This window comes from Lepus europaeus, chromosome X (assembly GCF_033115175.1).
Source record: "Lepus europaeus isolate LE1 chromosome X, mLepTim1.pri, whole genome shotgun sequence".
NCBI classification, from domain to species: domain Eukaryota; kingdom Metazoa; phylum Chordata; class Mammalia; order Lagomorpha; family Leporidae; genus Lepus; species Lepus europaeus.
In genome coordinates this window covers 98858318-98875148 of record NC_084850.1, presented here as the reverse complement: position 1 = coordinate 98875148, position 16831 = coordinate 98858318, and the positions used below count along the sequence as shown (strand labels likewise).

At 44.7% G+C, this 16831-nt stretch overlaps 1 protein-coding gene across 1 annotated transcript; it reads right to left on the bottom strand.

Moving 5' to 3' along the window:
- Positions 1 to 5461: 5461 nt before the first annotated feature.
- On the bottom strand, positions 5462 to 8528 carry GSPT2 (G1 to S phase transition 2). Its single transcript, XM_062183253.1, has one exon. It carries the CDS (start codon positions 8342 to 8344, stop codon positions 6452 to 6454), a length of 1893 nt encoding a protein of 630 aa, XP_062039237.1. The 5' UTR covers positions 8345 to 8528; the 3' UTR covers positions 5462 to 6451.
- Positions 8529 to 16831: the final 8303 nt, after the last annotated feature.

The following is a 16831-nucleotide window of genomic DNA, read 5'->3' as shown; positions in this document are numbered from 1 at the left end:
ATCTACTTTTAGGAAGTACTTGTCTTTTGAAGACAGGAACAATGACTTTATTGGGGAGTAAAATCACATTGTATTTTTCCTGGGTACCAGAGAAAGGAAATCAGAGTGAGTGACACTGAGGTCTGCTAGCTTCTGCCAAGAACTCCATCCTGATCTCCCCTGTGGGTGGTGGGGCTCAAGCACTTGGACTGTCTTCCGCTGCCTTCCCAGGAACATAAGCAGGGAGCTACATGGGAAGCAGAGAATCCTGGAATGGAACCCTTTCTCCCATATGGGATGCTAGTGTTGCAAGCTGAGGCTTAACATCCTATTACACAATGTAAGGTGTCCAGCGCATAACAAATCTTCCTAGGCAGATGAATCAATTAATTCACAGGCTTTTATTGGGGTTCCGCTCCCGGGCGAGGTTCCCCGGTCCCAACAGAGCAACAGAGCGGGGGCCGGGGAAGTCGCGCGTCAGAGACTGGGAGAGCTCCTTTTATAGATTCAGGGCATGGGGGTTAAAGGTTGAGGCGGGTCTGATCCTCATTGGTTGACCTTTAGGCACCCACAGGGACCTTGACAAGGACTTTTCTTCCCCGCAAGTACAGGTAGGGACTTCCCCATTCCCGGAAGTATAGGCCTTCCTTCCATGTGGATCCCAAAGCTACCACACAAGGTTAACCCCTTCTCAGCCTTTTACATTAATTCATTACTTAACATATTAATGAATTACTTTTACTTTGCATATGTTTTAAAGTTAAGCTTTAACATGGCAAGGAATGCAGTGGATATTGCTGGCATTTGGGAACTGAACTAGCAGAGAGGAGAAATCCTGTGTTCCTGTTTCTCTTTGTATGCATGTCTGTTAAATAAACACAATTATGAGGGGGTTTTTTTGAGAATTTTTTAAGATTTATTTATTTCTTTGAAAGGCAGAGTGACAGAGAGAGAGGGAGACAGAGAGATTGTCTATCTACTGGCTCACTCCTGAGATAGCTACAATGTCCAGCGCTGGGTCAGGCTGAAGCCAGGAGCCAGGAGCTTCAGCTGTGTCTCCTAACTGAGTGGCAGGGGCCCAAACACTTGAGTCATCCTCCACTGCTTTCCCAGGTGCAATAGCAGGGAGCTGGATCAGAACTGGATCGGAAGTGGAATAGCCAAGACCCAAACAGATGCTCATATGAAATGCCAGCATCTCAGGCAGAAGCTTTACCCACTATGCCACATCACCAGCCCCTTGAAACTTTCTATACCCTTAACTTGTTTATTTTATTTATACTTAAGATTTACTGATTTATTTACTTGAAATGCACAGTTATATACAGACAGTGGAAGAGAATGAGAGAGAATCATCTTGCATGGGCTGTGTCACTCCCCATTTGGCTTCCCTGACCAGGGCTGGACTAGGCTGAAGCCAGAAGGCTAGAACTGCATCCGGATCTCCCATCAGGCCAGATTCTGCAATTTCACAGGTGCATTGGCAGGGAGCTGGATGAGGAGTACAGTAGCCAGGACTGGGAACCCCACTCATACTGGATGCTGGCAATGACTTAAACTACTGTACCACAATACTGGCCCCCAAGACTTATGTTTGAAAAAGGTAAAGCTGTGGGATGTGCACTGAGTGAAGCAAGTCCAGTATTTCCTGGGATGCCCACATCCCACACTGGAGGGTCTAGATTAGAGAATTCAACCTCTGTTCCTATCCCAGCTTCCTGCCCAAACACTTGGGGGAGGCAGCAGGTGATGCCAAGCGTAATCGGGTCCCTGAACCCATGTGGGAGACCTAGATTCAGTTCCTGGAGTCTGGCTTCAGCCTGACCCAGCACTAGCTGTTCCCCAAATTTTGGTATGGAAGGAACACATGGGAGATTTCTATCTCCCTCTGTCTGTCTGCCTTTGATTTATGATTTTTAAAGATTTATTTTATGTATTTCAAAGACAGACTGACACAGAGATAAGGAGAGGCAAAGAGCAAAAGTGATTTTCCATACAGTTTTCACACTTCAAATGGTCTCAAACAAAGCCAGGATCCCAGAACTCCATCTGGGTTTCCCAGACGGGTGGGCATAGCTGCAGGACTTGGGCCATCTACTGCTTCCTTCACAGGCACATTGGCAGGCAGCTGGATGGAAACCAGGGCAGCCTGGCATGGAACACACTGGCTCCCATATATATTACTGGAATTGCAAGCTGTAGAAAAACTTTCCTCCAGCTGCTGGCGCTGTGGCGTAGCGCGTAAAGCCACCACCTGCAGTGCTGGCATCCCATATGGGCACCCATTTGAGTCCCAGCTGCTCCACTTCCGATCTAGTTCTCTGCTATGGCCTGGGAAAGAACTGGAAGATGGCCCAAGTGAGAGATCCAGAAGAAGCTCCTGGTTCCTGGCTTTGGATCAGCTCAGCTCCAGCCATTGTGGCCATTTGGGGAGTAAACCAGCAGATGGAAGACCTCTCTCACTCTCTCTGTGCCTCTGTCTCTCTATAACTCTGCCTTTCAAATAAATAAATCAATCTTACAATAAAAACTTTCCTCCAAACAATGCTGGCACCCTTGCTGCTTTTTAAATAAATTAATATACATATAAAAATGAAACTTTAAAATGATAGAAAAAGCAGTGGCTATTGTGGACATTTGTGAACTTTAGTTCCTGATGGGACATCTTTCTCTTTATCTGTCTCTCTCTCTCTGTGTCTCTCTCTGGTGCTCTCATGCACTCTCTCTCCTACTGCCTCTACAAGACTCTCAGTCTGTCTTTAAAATCAGTAAGACTTTGTTTTCCAAAGGAAAAGCTATGGGATGCGCACCTGTTGCAGCAGGGACAATATTTTTGGGGTTCCTCACATCCCACATTGGAAAGCCTGGAATTCAGTGCAGGCTCCATTCCCAATTGCAGCTTCCTGTCAATACACACTGATGAAGGCGGCAGGTGATGGTCCAAGCACATGGGACACTGTCACAGAGCTCAGAGATCTGGATCAAGTTCCTGGCTCTGGCTTCAGCTTGGTCTATCTCTAGACCTTGCAGAAATGTGCGGAGAGAAAGAGAACATGGGAGATTTCTGGTTGGCTGTCTGTCCTGTGTTCCTCTGTCTTTCGGCCTTTCCTTTACTCTTTTTTAAAGATTTATTTACTTGAATGACAGGGACAGAAAAGGAGAGACAGAGAGATATTTTCCATCTACTGGATCACACCCCAAATAGCCTCAAAGTCTGAAGCCAGTCTGAAGCCACAAGCCCTGAACTCCATGATGGTCTTCCTTGTGCATGGCAGGGTCTCAAGTAGTTGGGCTATTTTTGCTGCCTTCCCAGGCACATTAGCAGGAAGCTGCATAGGAAGAAGAGCAACTGGGAATGGGACCCTGGCTGCCATGTGGGATGGTGGAGCTGTAAACTGACACTTAATGACTGTACCACAAGACTAGACCCTCCTCAGCCTTTTAATTAAGTTAATTGATTAGTTTTACTTGATAAACACTTCAAAGTTAAGGTTTAATGTGATAGGGAATGGAGTGGATAGTGCTGGCATTTGGGGACTGAACTAGCAAATATGAGAGTTCTGTTTCAGTCTGCCCACCTTTCAAATACACAAAATTATGCATTACAAAAATTTGTGTAGCATTACATTTGTTTATTTTTTTATCTAAGATTTATCTATTTTTTCATTTGCAAGGCAGAGGCACAGAGAGAGGGAGAGGGACAGAGACACAGAGAGACAGAGAGACAGAGATCTTCCATTGGCTGGTTCACTCCCTAAATGGCCAGGCCAAAGCTAAGAGCCTGAACTCCGTCTGGGTCTCCCATGTGAGTAGCAGGGCCCCAAGCACTTAGGCCATCTTCTTCTGCTTTCCCAGGCACATTACCAGGGAGCTGGATGGGAATTAGAGCAGCCGGAACTGAAAGCCATGTTCATATGGGCTGTCAGTGTCACAGGGGACAGCTTAAAACAGCCACAACAGCAGCTCTATATATTTATTTTCTTAAAAGAGCTAAACGCTGGTGTGTCTACCCATTTGGATGACCTGTTTCTCACTGAAATGCAAATGATTGGTTTCCAATCCAGCTCTCTGCTATGGCCTGGAATAGCAGTGGAAGATGGCCCAAGTCCTTGGGCCCCTGCACCCACCCACACAGGAGACCCGGAAGAAGCTCCTGGCTTCGGATCAGCGCAGCTCCGGCCATTGCGGCCATCTGGAGAGTGAACCAGCAGATGGAAGACCTCTCTCAGTCTCTCTGCCTCTCATTCTCTCTCTCTCTCTCTCTCTCTCTCTCTCTCTCTCTGTAACTGTCTTTCAAATAAATAAAATTAATCTTTAAAAAATAATATTTTTTCTGAATTTTTAAAGATTTATGTATTCGAAAGGCAGAGTGACAGAGGGAGATACAGACAGAAAGAAATCTTCCATCTGCTGGTTCACTTCCCAACGCCCCCAATGGCTAGGCTAGGCCAGCTGAAGCCTCAAGCCCAAATTCCACCCAGATCTTTCACATGGGTGCCGGGGCCCTATCACCTGGGTCATCCTCCACTGCTTTCCTATGAGCATTAGCAGGGAGCTGTACTGGAAGCAGGGCAGCCAGGACTCAAACTGGAGCTCTGATATGATATGCCACTGTGCCACAACACAGGCCCCGAAAACAAGTATGTAGAAAGGTGGATGCCAGGGCATAGCTTTTATGAAGTATTGGACTATATTTTGTACAAAGCTCAGCACACAGAACCAAGAGAAGGAACTATTATGACAAACAGGAAAAATTTTCCACTGCCATTCTTATGATTTAAAGAACTGGAATCATCCCTATGGATTAAGTTAGCTGACATATCACAAAATAAAAAATTTCCATTTACCATGTGAGTGCCCTGAAGATCTATGATGGAAAATTCACAGTAGAAGCTGCTATTAATGTCCTGACAAGACCAGTGCCAATCTGACAGGTCATACACATTGCTGGTGTATGCGTATACAAACATAGGGGACCACAGAGAAGAGAACACAGCTTTTGCCTGAACAGGAGCCCACTGTTGTGGAGCAGTCCCCACACCTGTTCAATCAGGCCAAGCCTATGAGGTTTGCCCACAAAGCAAACTGTCTTACTGCAAGTGCCCTGCTGCGCCTAAGAAAAACGCTCTGGCGTCCAATGCTATGGCCATATCCTATATGGACGCTGGTTCGAGTCCTGGGTGCCCCACTTCTGATCCAGCTCCCTGCTAATACACCTGGGAAAGAAAAACTGGCTCTGCTCACCAGAGCATGTGTGTTTGCACTGGGTTACTACTCACTTACCAACACAGAGTCCTTCAGATGCTAACATTTATGCAGGTTCTAAATACAACCATCTCAGAATACAGAATTGTTTTTTACCCCCAAGAAATTGATCAGAGAATTTCCTCCTGTTTCTGATCCCTGAAGAGGGCAGTGATGATTATAAAAGCAACCTTCCACATTTCTTACTAATCTCAAGCACTGAAAAGTAGAAGAATGGAATGTTCTCCTTTCCCAGCCCAGAATCATCCTGAGCTGTTACTTACCACTAAATAACCTACAGCCCTACTGCAAAAGTTATCTTGTTAGTAGTCACACCCCCTTATTATGTCCCACATATCACAGGTTTCAGGGAGAACAAAACCAAGGAGTGGGTTAAGATGGTTAAGAGTCTAGTCACCATATGAGTCAGAATCCCAAGTATTTTTATAATTCGGTCATGCTCAATGTTACGAGACTTGATGGAATATAAACAACATGTCCTGAGCCTTTCATTTTCAAATCACAAGTGAGGAAGCAGAAGAGCCCCTTTATTGACTGGACTTGGACACAGAAAACAGAGTTCACTGGAAAGAGCCCTAAAATAATTTTTTTCAAAATTAAAATTTTTCCCTTAACACAAACTTGCACATTGTTTGTCAATTCCTTGTTTAAAACAGTGAGTGAATGAGTTCTTAAAAGCTCAAGTGATAAAACATACAGTTAGTTGAGAAAGTAAAAATCTAATTGAATAGTATTACATACAACTTTTAACATTAGTCAAAAGCATTTCGAATACCGAAAAGATTTTCAGATGGAATACTTTATTGACATGTTAGTTGTCTTTTTAACATGTACACACACACTGACACACTCTGATTGGCTGGCGTGGACAAAGGTTGTCTAAATTCCCTAAAGGAAAATGAAAAATTAAAAATATATTAATTTTTCATTATTGTAGGCAATTACATCCACATCACTTACAAAGCTATTACTGATTCTGTCCAAGAAAGCAGAGTGGTATAGAGGGAGGAAACTTGAAGGTAAAGTCAACAGTGACATAACTTAGATCTCAACATGAGAAAGCTGACAAAACATGGGTTTTTGCTGTGAAATTTCCTTTTGCAAAATATGGAAAGAAGTCTGTCCATGGGCATTAAATAAGAGAAGGTGGTGGACATTGGCAGTCAATTATCCTCACAGTATCGTGCAGAGGCATCTGGAAAACTGCTTAGTCCTTCTCTGGAACCAGTTTCAGAACTTTTCCGATTGCAATGGTCTTACCCTCATCTCTCAAAGTGAAGCGGCCCATCTGAGGAAAGTCTTTAAAAGTCTCAAGGCAGATAGTCCCGGCTGTCCTTAATCGGGCAATGCACACTTGATCTTGCTTCACGAAGCGGGGCCGTGTCTTACTTTTTTCTCCTGACTTTTTGTCGACGAGGGAGATTAAGGCTGTTATCTCAACTTCCTCAATACAAGTGTGGATGTGCAGCACCGCATTATAACCTGGACAGATGATGGATTTGTGCTCAATAATCACTATCTGGACATCGAATGTGCGTCCAGAATGGCAAAGATTGCTAGGGTCACAAAGGATGAATCCGGGAAGAATCTCTTCTTCTTCAATCCCCTTCAGCCTGATTTTGAGGTTTTCACCTGGGGCCACAAAATCAGTCTCAGTATCGTCAGAAAGAATTCCAAGAACTTCCACATTGTGTTTATTTGGCATCATCACAAGCTGTTGGCCTTTATAAATGGATCCCGATTCCAGCTTGCCCAGGACCACAGTACCCATATCCTTGTACTTGTCAACAATTGGGAGCCTGATTGGCCCATCAATCGACCTGTTGAAGTTTGGCAAATTATCCAAATACGGAATGAATGGTAATCCAGTGTACCAGGGGCAGAGCTCTGACTGGTCTTTAATGTTAGCCCCAGTCAGTCCTGAGCAGGGCATGAAGTGAATGTCCTTTTTGGGACTGAAGCCGACTTTTTTCAAAAACGGCACCAGTTTTTCTTTACATTCTTCATACCTCTCCCAGCTCCAATTCACCGTGGGGTCATCCATCTTATTAATAAGCACGACCAAATGTTTTACCCCTGCTGTTTTGGCCAACATAGCATGTTCTCTCGTCTGTCCACCTTTTTCAAATCCAGTCTCAAACTCTCCCTTCCTGGCAGAGATGACCAGCACAGCCAGATCGGCTTGAGAGGCACCACCAATCATATTTGGGACAAAACTCTTATGGCCAGGGGCATCTAAAATCGTGAAATGTTTCTTTTCAGTTTCAAAATAGGCACGACCCACTTCTACGGTTTTTCCCTTGTCTCGTTCTTCCTGGTTGGTATCTAACGCCCAGGACAAATACCAAGTTTCTCTGTTTTTTTCCTTAGCTTCTCGTTCGTATTTCTCAAGTGTCCTTTTGTCAACCATTCCAGTTAAAAACATTATCTGTCCTCCAATGGTGGACTTGCCGGCATCCACATGCCCAATGAACACCACATTTACGTGTTCTTTTTTGGGAGCACCTGAGGGTACGACAGAGGATTTGGCTTTTCTGGTCTCCTCTTTCTCCTCCATCATCTCCTGGCCACTTTCTTCTGGGGGCCCCGAATCGCCCACGACATAACCCCCAGGCTCTGCTTCACTTACTTCTTTACTGTGCTCCCATGATTCTTCTAAGATCATTTCCACCTCTCCATTTTCTATAAGAGGTTCTGAAAGTTCCATGGTAACGGCTGAATTGGAACCTTCACACACTAACAGTTCCTCTTTGGGAGGTTCCACAGGTGCCCCCCGTCCCAGCCTTTTACCTGCAGCAGGGTCTCCCGCGCCGGTGCAGGTTTCATCCATGCTGCCCAAGCCGGCGGCGGGGGTGGGCGGCTGGGCCGAGCCCCGCAGGAAGGACGGCACAAACTCCGCGGCGTGTACGTTAGGCACGAAAGGTTTGGCGTTGACGTTGAGCTGACGGCTAAAGGCCGAGCTGAGATGCTCGCGCTGGGCCTCGGCCACTGCCGAGGAGGCGGCTCCGTCCCCACTCGGGGCCAAACCCGGGGTGTCCATGTCCACCTGGTCCCAGCACTCGGGCGCCGAGTCGCTGCTGCTGCTGCTGCCGGGATCCATGCTCTTAGAACCCGGTGTGTGGCGAGGTCAACAAGCCAGAAAGGGCGGGCTGCCCCGGCGCGGGGAAGGCAGCAAGAGCAGAGGGTCAAGGAGTAGCGGCAGGAACCTTAGCGGCACCGCGAGGCAGCGGAGTGCCGATGCTGCATTCGCAACTGCGGCGGCGGCAGCAGATATGGCGGCGCAATGCTCTCCTCCTGTGTGTGAGCGGATCTCCTCCCCCAAACCCCAACCACTTCCGACTCCTCCACCCCCGACCCAACGCCGGGCGTGGATTGACCCGTCTCTGCCATCCGTAGGCTCGGCCTCCTTAGTTCTCAGCTGGAGGCTCAGTCCCAAAGTGCAATTTTTTTTAAAAGCAAAAATCCCATTCATTTTGTTCACGATCTGGGAAGATCTGGAGATCTGGGAGAGTAATTTGACCACAATCTAATGAAGAAACCGAGAAGGACACACCTGATTTATAATTCTACCCAAAGATGCAAGTAAAAATATAAAGTCCTATGAAACACTGGGGAGGCAGGATATGGGTTAACTACGCAGAAACTCACAACAGAAGGGAGGGGGAAGTAGTGAACTGGAAGTGATGGAGCATAATTTAGGAAATGCAAGTTAATTTGAAATACAGAGGCTTTTTGGATTCTTTTCCAGTGGGACCCCAGCAGCATGCAACTTTTTTTAAGACTTATTTATTTAAAACCCAGAGTTAGGGAGACGGGCTCACACAAAAAGGTAGAGACAGAGAAAGACAAAGATCGTCCATCTGTTGGTTCACTCCCCCAAAGGCTGTTAGGGCTGGGGAGGAGCCAGGAACTCCATCAGGGTCACCCACGTGGGTGGCATCGGCCCTAGCACTCATGCCATTTACCCACTGCCTTCTGCCAGGACTCGAACCGACTTCCCACGCCGGCGTCATCAGGCGGCAACTTAACCTACTGCGCCACAACGCCGCCAGCCCCAGCACGCAGTTTCTTGTAGTGATGTGTTTTGCAGTGTTAGGAGTCTTGTGAATCTGAATACATCGCTATTTTGATTCCGATTAATATGACTCTGCTTTGACAGCACTAACTCCATTTTGAGCCTTTTCCTGTAACAAGCTGTCACTGAGCCAGATAGCAAGGAGGCTATTTCTTCAAACTAACTCTTCAGACTGGCTGACAGCCACATTGACAATTGTGTATCCATATGCAAATGAGATAGTTTGGGTCCAGGACTACTCCCTCTGAGGTTGACATCTGGAAGTTAAGATAATACACCTTCTGGGAAAAAAACAGAACAAACAAAAACAAAAACAAAAAAACTAGTGCTTTCAAACTGGCATTGGAGACAAAGGTCCCTGTGATGATTTCCTCTGCAAGAGTTCACTCTAGGAAGGCATCAGTTGCTGTAACAGGTTCTGCTGGAGTGAAAAAGCCCTTTACTTCGTTGCTGACTGCTTGAGGACACCCAGAACGGTCCAGTATCACCCGGAAGGGGGCGCGTTCACCTGGGCCATTTGGAAAGCTTCCCCTGTGGACACAGGCTGTTTGGTTTGTTACTGGCACTCTGTTTTTGAGTAATTTTCTTTTGCTTCTTTTTCCTGTCTTTTCATATATCTCATTTGCTTAATTCTACTTTTATGTACCTTGTGATAAACCGATTATTTGGAGAACTATGCCTCACTCGGCTTGTCATTTGACTAAAGGATAAAAGAACCTGCCTCTCTTGGAAAAAAATAATAATCCTTGAGGTTGAAGTTGCCACCTGGTATTGGTGAAACTGGGTTATCCTGAAGTTGTAGCCATGAGCTTAAAACTTCTCACGTTAAGTATTTTGACTGTCTGCAAGGAGAGAATTTCCAAGGAGAGCTTTGTCTGAATGAATCTTCTAGTCACTTCATATGCAGATGTCTGGACAATGGCTGGCCTGCCTTTCTATTGTGGTAGATCACATCCACAAGCACTGGAATCAAATCACTTGTGATTTTCCAACCAACTGTATTCTGACTCTACTGGCCCCTGGGACCACAAGCCACAAGGGTTTTCCTGTCTCACCCTTAGGGGCCCAGAACCCAACTCACTGCTGATGCTGGATTTGCTCTAAGAAAAAAATCAGTGGCATCTTGAACTCTTCCCCAGTGAGTGCTAATGACATACAGCTGTGAGTGTCAGCCTAATGAAAGCAATTATAATTTCCAACATAGATAAACTCCTTAAGACCCTAATCAATAGAATCTCACCTTCAGAAAGAGTTAACATTCATATGATCTTGTTTGTAAACAACCTTAATTTATAATAAACTGAGAAAAAAAAGTACAACTTGGGGATAATACAATTTGCTGGTATAAGAAGAAGTAATTAAGTTGCATACTAAGTAAGTCCAACAAAGCAAAATATTATAAAACTAAGGGACTGGTTCATGACTTGAGTACTGTGTTTTCTAGAATTTATGGAATAGGGAAAAAAAAACCCTATATCTGTCAGACTTGGATCCTTGATGATTTCATTCTGGGGCCTCACTATTTTACCAGTTCTGTGCTGTTCCCAAACTTTCAGATCTCAAACCTCATTCATTCTTTTTGCCTTAGGTAATGGCTTAATTATTTAAAGACACATAAAGAGAATGTGCACATGTATTCAGAATAAATAGGATGAATTGAAAGGTGAAACATTCAGAGAGATCTTTGGACAATATTCCAGACATGCTTGAACTGTTCTTAGATATTCTGTGAATGTAGAATAGAGGTAATAAAATGTCTCTAGAAAACATGTTAAGGATTAGACAGTTCTGTTCACCTAAGAAAATTCATGCAAGGAAGAAGGATAGATCTTGGATTTTTTTCCCCTTTACCTGAGTCAATTGCATTGGCTATAAAAAATATTAGCATGACTGTCACTTGGTAATAGCTCTGTTAGAAAACAGAGGATACCAACATGGGAAGTGGGATACACAGCAGACTCATAGAATGGCAGATGCCCTAAACAGCACTCTGGCCTCAGAATCAGCCCTTTAGGCATTTGGATCCAGCTAAAAAGCCCATGAGAGTTTCACAGGCATGGAAAGCCAAGACACTCTGGCAAAAAAAAAAATGACCTAAATGAGAGATCTCTGTGAGTGAGATCCCAGTGAAAAGAATGAGCCATCAAAGAAGGAGGTACCTTTCTCTGAAGGGAGGAGAGAACTTCCACTTTGACTATGGCCTTGTCTAAATAAGATTGGAGTTTGTGAACTCAAGAGGCTTCCATAGCCTTGGCAGCTCATAACAAGAACCTCGGGTGATTACTGATGTCATAAATAAGAGTGTCAATTGTTAAATCAACAACAGGAGTCACCGTGCACCTACTCCCCATGCAGGATCTCTGTCCTTAATGTGTTGTACTATGCAAATTAACGGTAAAACTACTACTAAAACAGTACTTTATACTTTGTGTGTCTGTGTGGGTGCAGTCTGTTGGTCTATTGAAATCTTTACTTAGTATATACTAAGTTGATCTTCTGTATGTAAAGATAATCGAAAATGAATCTTGAGGCTGGTGACATGGCTCACTTGGTTAAAGCTCCACCTGCGGCGCCATCATCCCATATGGGTGCTAGGTTCTAGTCCCAGTTGCTCCTCTTCCAGTCCAGCTCTCTGTTGTGGCCCAGGAGGGCAGTGGAGGATAGCCCAAGTGTTTGGGCTCCTGCACCCGCATGGGAGACCAGGAAGAAGCACCTGGCTCCTGGGTTCGGAACGGCGCAGCGCCAGCCGTAGCGGCCACTGGGGGAGTGAACCAACGGAAGGAAGACCTTTCTCTCTGTCTCTCTCTCTCGCTGTCTCTAACTCTACCTGTCAAATAAAAAAAAAAGAAAGAAAATGAATCTTGATGAAGAATGGGATGGGAGAGGGAGTGGGAGATGGGATGGTTGCAGGTAGGAAGGAGGTTATTGGGGGAAAAGCTGCTATTATCCAAAAGTTGTACTTTGGAAATTTATATTTACTAAACAAAAGTTGAAGAAAAAAAAGAAAACAGAGGATACTCCACTTTTAGGATCTTAAAGGAGGGGCTGGCATTGCCATGCATTGGGTTAAGCAGGCATCCCATATCCAAGCACCTGTTGAGTCCTGGCTGCTCTACTTCCCATCCAGCTCCCTGCTAATGCACCTGAGAAGCAGGTGATGACCTAAGTACTTGGACCCAAGTACCAGGATGGCATTCTGAGCTCTAGGCTTCAACTTGGCCCAGTCCCAGCTACTTCAGCCATTTGGGAAGGAACCAGCAGATGGAAGATAATGTTGCTCTCTATCTGTCTTTCTGTATGTGTCTGTGTGTCTCCCTCTCTCTGTCACTCTGCCTTTCAAATAAATAAAGAAAAAAATATTTATTTGAAAGGCAGAGTGACATAGAGAGGTAGAGACAGAAAGAGAGGTCTTCCATTCACTGGTTAATTCCCTAAATGGCCACAATGGCTAGAGCTGAGCCGATCTGAAGCCAGGAGCCAGGAGCTTCTTCCAGATATCCCACACAGGGGCAGGGGTCCAAGGACTTGGGCCATCCTCCACTGCTTTCCCAGGCCCATTAACAGGGAGCTGGGTCTGAGGTGGAGCATCTGGCACTCAGCTGAAACCCATATGGGATGCTGGTGGTGCAGGCTGGGGCTTTAACTCCCTGTGCCACAGCGCCAGCCCATAAATCTTTGTTGTTACTGTTATTAAAAATAAAGAATCTTAACAGAGAAACTAAAAATAGTAGATGAGTGTCTTCAGAATCCATCATCCATAGGATTCAGTTAGAGTCAGGTCAACCCAAGATAGAGAAACACGGACCAGGTTAAATCCACAGAAATTGATCTTGGACAAAACTCTTTTGGTTTGTGTAATGGAATGGGGTGCCTGGAACTTTGAAAGAGTTCATCAGTAAATGAGAGAATTTTCCCCATCAACAACAACAAAAAAGTGTAGATGATATCTAACCACTAGTTAATTCAATCTTTTCCTCCTTTAAACCTTTCTAATTGTAAAATACAGTACAATATAGAGAAGCACATAAAATGAAATTATAACTTTTGACTTTTGAGAGGGAAACACAGTCGTAATCACTACCCAATTTAAAGCACAAAAATTTGCCAGCCAATTCAGAAGGCTTTCTGTGATCTGTACAATCACAGCCCACTCCCTCCACCCCTTAGTATAAATGCTATCCTGACACTTATGATAACCATCTATCAGTATATTTTGTATATTTTATCGTACAATTGTGTGTATTCTAACAATGTAATTCATTACCTTCTAGATTTTTTATAACTCTTTTAAGCCTTTCTGAATATATAGGGTCCCAATCTATCCTTCCCTTTATCATGTTGTTGGATAAATTGAGTGATGTGACTTGCAGAGTTTTCACATTCTCAGATTTGCTGACTGTATCCCTAGGTATATTTGAGAATATTCCCATTTTCCTCTGTGTTTTCTGTATATCCATAAGTGGATCTATGAGCTTGACCAGGTAAAGGTGGAAGTTGTTTTTTTTTTTTTTGAAAGGCAGAGTGGACAGAGACAGACAGACAGAGAGAAAGGTCTTGCTTTGCTGTTGGTTCACCCTCCAATGGCTGCTGTGGCCAGCGCACTGCGGCTGGTGCACCGCGCTGATCCGAAGCCAGGAGCCAGGTGCTTATACTGGTCTCCATGCGGGTGCAGGGCCCAAGCACTTGGGACATCCTCCACTGCACTCCCGGGCCACAGCAGAGAGCTGGATTGAAAGAGGAGCAACCGGGACAGAATCTGGTGCCCCGACCGGGACTAGAACCCAGGGTGCTGGCGCCGCAGGCAGAGGATTAGCCTATTGAGCCGCGACGCCAACCAAGGTGCAAGTGTTTGACATGAACACTGTAGGGGGACTTCTGATTCTATCATCCAAGAGGCACATGCAGTCAGATTTTAACTCTTTTTACAGTTAACAATAATTAATGAAAATTGTGTAGAAATATATCATTAAAGCTTGCAAATTTGCAGTGTTATACTTCTGTACTTCTTTATTAACTAGAATATTGCACTAAAATGTCCTTCATCAACAATTTGTTATTCTGAGGTATACATTGTAAAGGAAAAGTAAGGATAATACTTGATTTTTTCCTTTTATGAATATTTAGTTTTCTCAATCATGATTTGGTTGCCTGTAATTTCTTCACAAGAAGATAAATAAGGATATTTAAAATGGGGAATTATGAATTGTCAGATTTAAATACATTTGATGTGTTTTAAACAATTTCACTTGCTATACTTATTGGTGATCATTGGCCAGTGGATGCCACTGTTCAGGTTGGATTCTAAATGCCTTGAAACTGACTATGCTAATCATCCTTTGTGGTTTATTTATTATCTAATGTGACAAGTTCTACGAGGACATTACTGGTTCTCAAAAATAACAGAGAATGATAGAATCAGAAAATAAAATAATTACTCTCTTGATTCATCCCACCTACACACATAGTAGTGTCACTATTATCACCTTAAATATGATTACAGAAAACAGACTGTATAAGCTCTCCTTTTCTGTGCCCTTATTTTATAGTTAAACTGCATTTATCTGATCAATCAGGCACAGGTCATCTTTCAATGATCTTATGTGGATTCTCATTTGATTTCCCAAGCCATCATGTGAAGGAGAGGATCATATCACTATATTTGACAGATAGAGAAAGTATTTAGAGCAGCTGAATGAATTGTCCAAGTTCACATAGCCAGTATATAGAGTTGAAATTCAAACACAGTATGATTCCAAGACCACACTGGCTTGTAACATCTGTTATATACAAAGAAAAATACAGGGAGATTTGGCAGGATCAAAGTGGAGAAGGGGATGAAACCTTGGATTATTTGGAGAGAATGGAAAATACGGTACATTCAAGAAAGAATAATTCAGTGCTCTTTCATAAGGTCTTATGTTTTCTTCCTGAAGGAGTAGGTGATCCTTTAGAGCTTATGATGGAGGACTGTAGTAAAATCCAGAATACATCACTGGGGTGTGGAGGAGGTGGCTGACCATTTTCAAAAGGATTCCAGTTACAAAGAAGCAGCTTAGACTGGAGAACATAATATGCTCAGGTTTTGTGATTTTCCCCTTCCCTCAATGTACACCTAATACCATCGAGCAACCTGAGGCACATGCAGTTATACCTCTCACTCAGGTTTAAGGAATCGTGATATCACATAGGCTGAAAAGAGACAACTAAGAAGATATTGGGAAACTAGTGAACACAGGCTATGAACACTGTGAACACTGAGAACGCTGTGCTAGATGTCTCACACTGATTCTCTGAGCATATATTCTAGCTCCTTCACACATATACCTTGTGTACTGACTGCTTAGACCAGAAAGCTTAGCTGAACATTTCCTAGAATTGTTACTACTAAGGATTCCAGGTGCATTTTACCTTCTGTCAATCAAATGCTCCCTGGCACAATTTCACTAAAAGCCAATCTATATGCAGAGGGATGTGGGGTAAGGCAGGCATAGATTTAGCTGGGGAAACACCTCCCTTGAGCAAACTATTTTGGGGGAGTTGATTTCAAAGAAGTCAACTGTATCGGCCAGCTTTTCATCTCTATAATAAAACACCTGATGCAGCTTACTTACTAAGACAAGGGGTTTAGGGCCGGTGCCGCAGCTCAATAGGCTAATCCTCCGCCTGCAGCGTCAGCACACCGGGTTCTAGTCTCGGTCGGGGCACCGGATTCTGTCCCGGTTTCCCCTCTTCCAGGCCAGCTCTCTGCTGTGGCCCGGGAGTGCAGTGGAGGATGTCCCAAGTGCTTGGGCCCTGCACCCGCATGGGAGACCAGGAGAAGCACTTGGCTCCTGGCTTCGGATCAGTGCGGTGTGCCGGCCGCAGCATGCCAGCTGCGGCGGCCATTGGAGGGTGAACCAATGGCAAAGGAAGACCTTTCTTTCCATCTGTCTCTCTCTCACTGTCCACTCTGCCTGTCAAAGAAAAAGAAAAGGGGTTTATTTAACTTGTAGTTTTTGAGATTCAAGGGCATGGTGCTGGCATTGGCTCTGTTCTGGTGAGGGTCCTCTTAGCTACATCACACCATTGCTGATGGCAATGGTGGGAGCATGTGTGGGAGCAAGTGACCACAGCTTACTACGGGAAGCCAGAGGCAGACTGGGTCTGTCCAGGCACAGGATTTTATAACAACTCACTCTTGTGAGAACTTACTTTAGGAGAGCAGTATTCCCTTTTCTACTGAGTGACAGTACCCTCAGTGACCTAAAGGCCTCCTGCCAGGCTCCACCTTTTAAAAGTCCCACACAGGGGCCAGTTTTGTGTTGCAATGGGTTAAACCACCACCTACAATGCCAGCATCCCATATCTGAGCACCTGTTCAAGTCCCAGCTGCTCCACTTTCCGTCCAGCTAACGTGCCTGGTAAAGCAGCAAATGATTTCCAAAGTATGTGGGCCCCTGCCACCTACAAGGGAGTTCTAGGCTCCTAGCTTTGTTCTGACCCAGCCCTGCTCATTGTGTCCATTTGGGGATT

What these genes read in the sequence shown, in the direction of transcription:
- GSPT2 (XM_062183253.1), bottom strand. Translation starts at nt 8,344, where the DNA reads ATGGATCCCGGCAGCAGCAGCAGCAGCGACTCGGCGCCCGAGTGCTGG.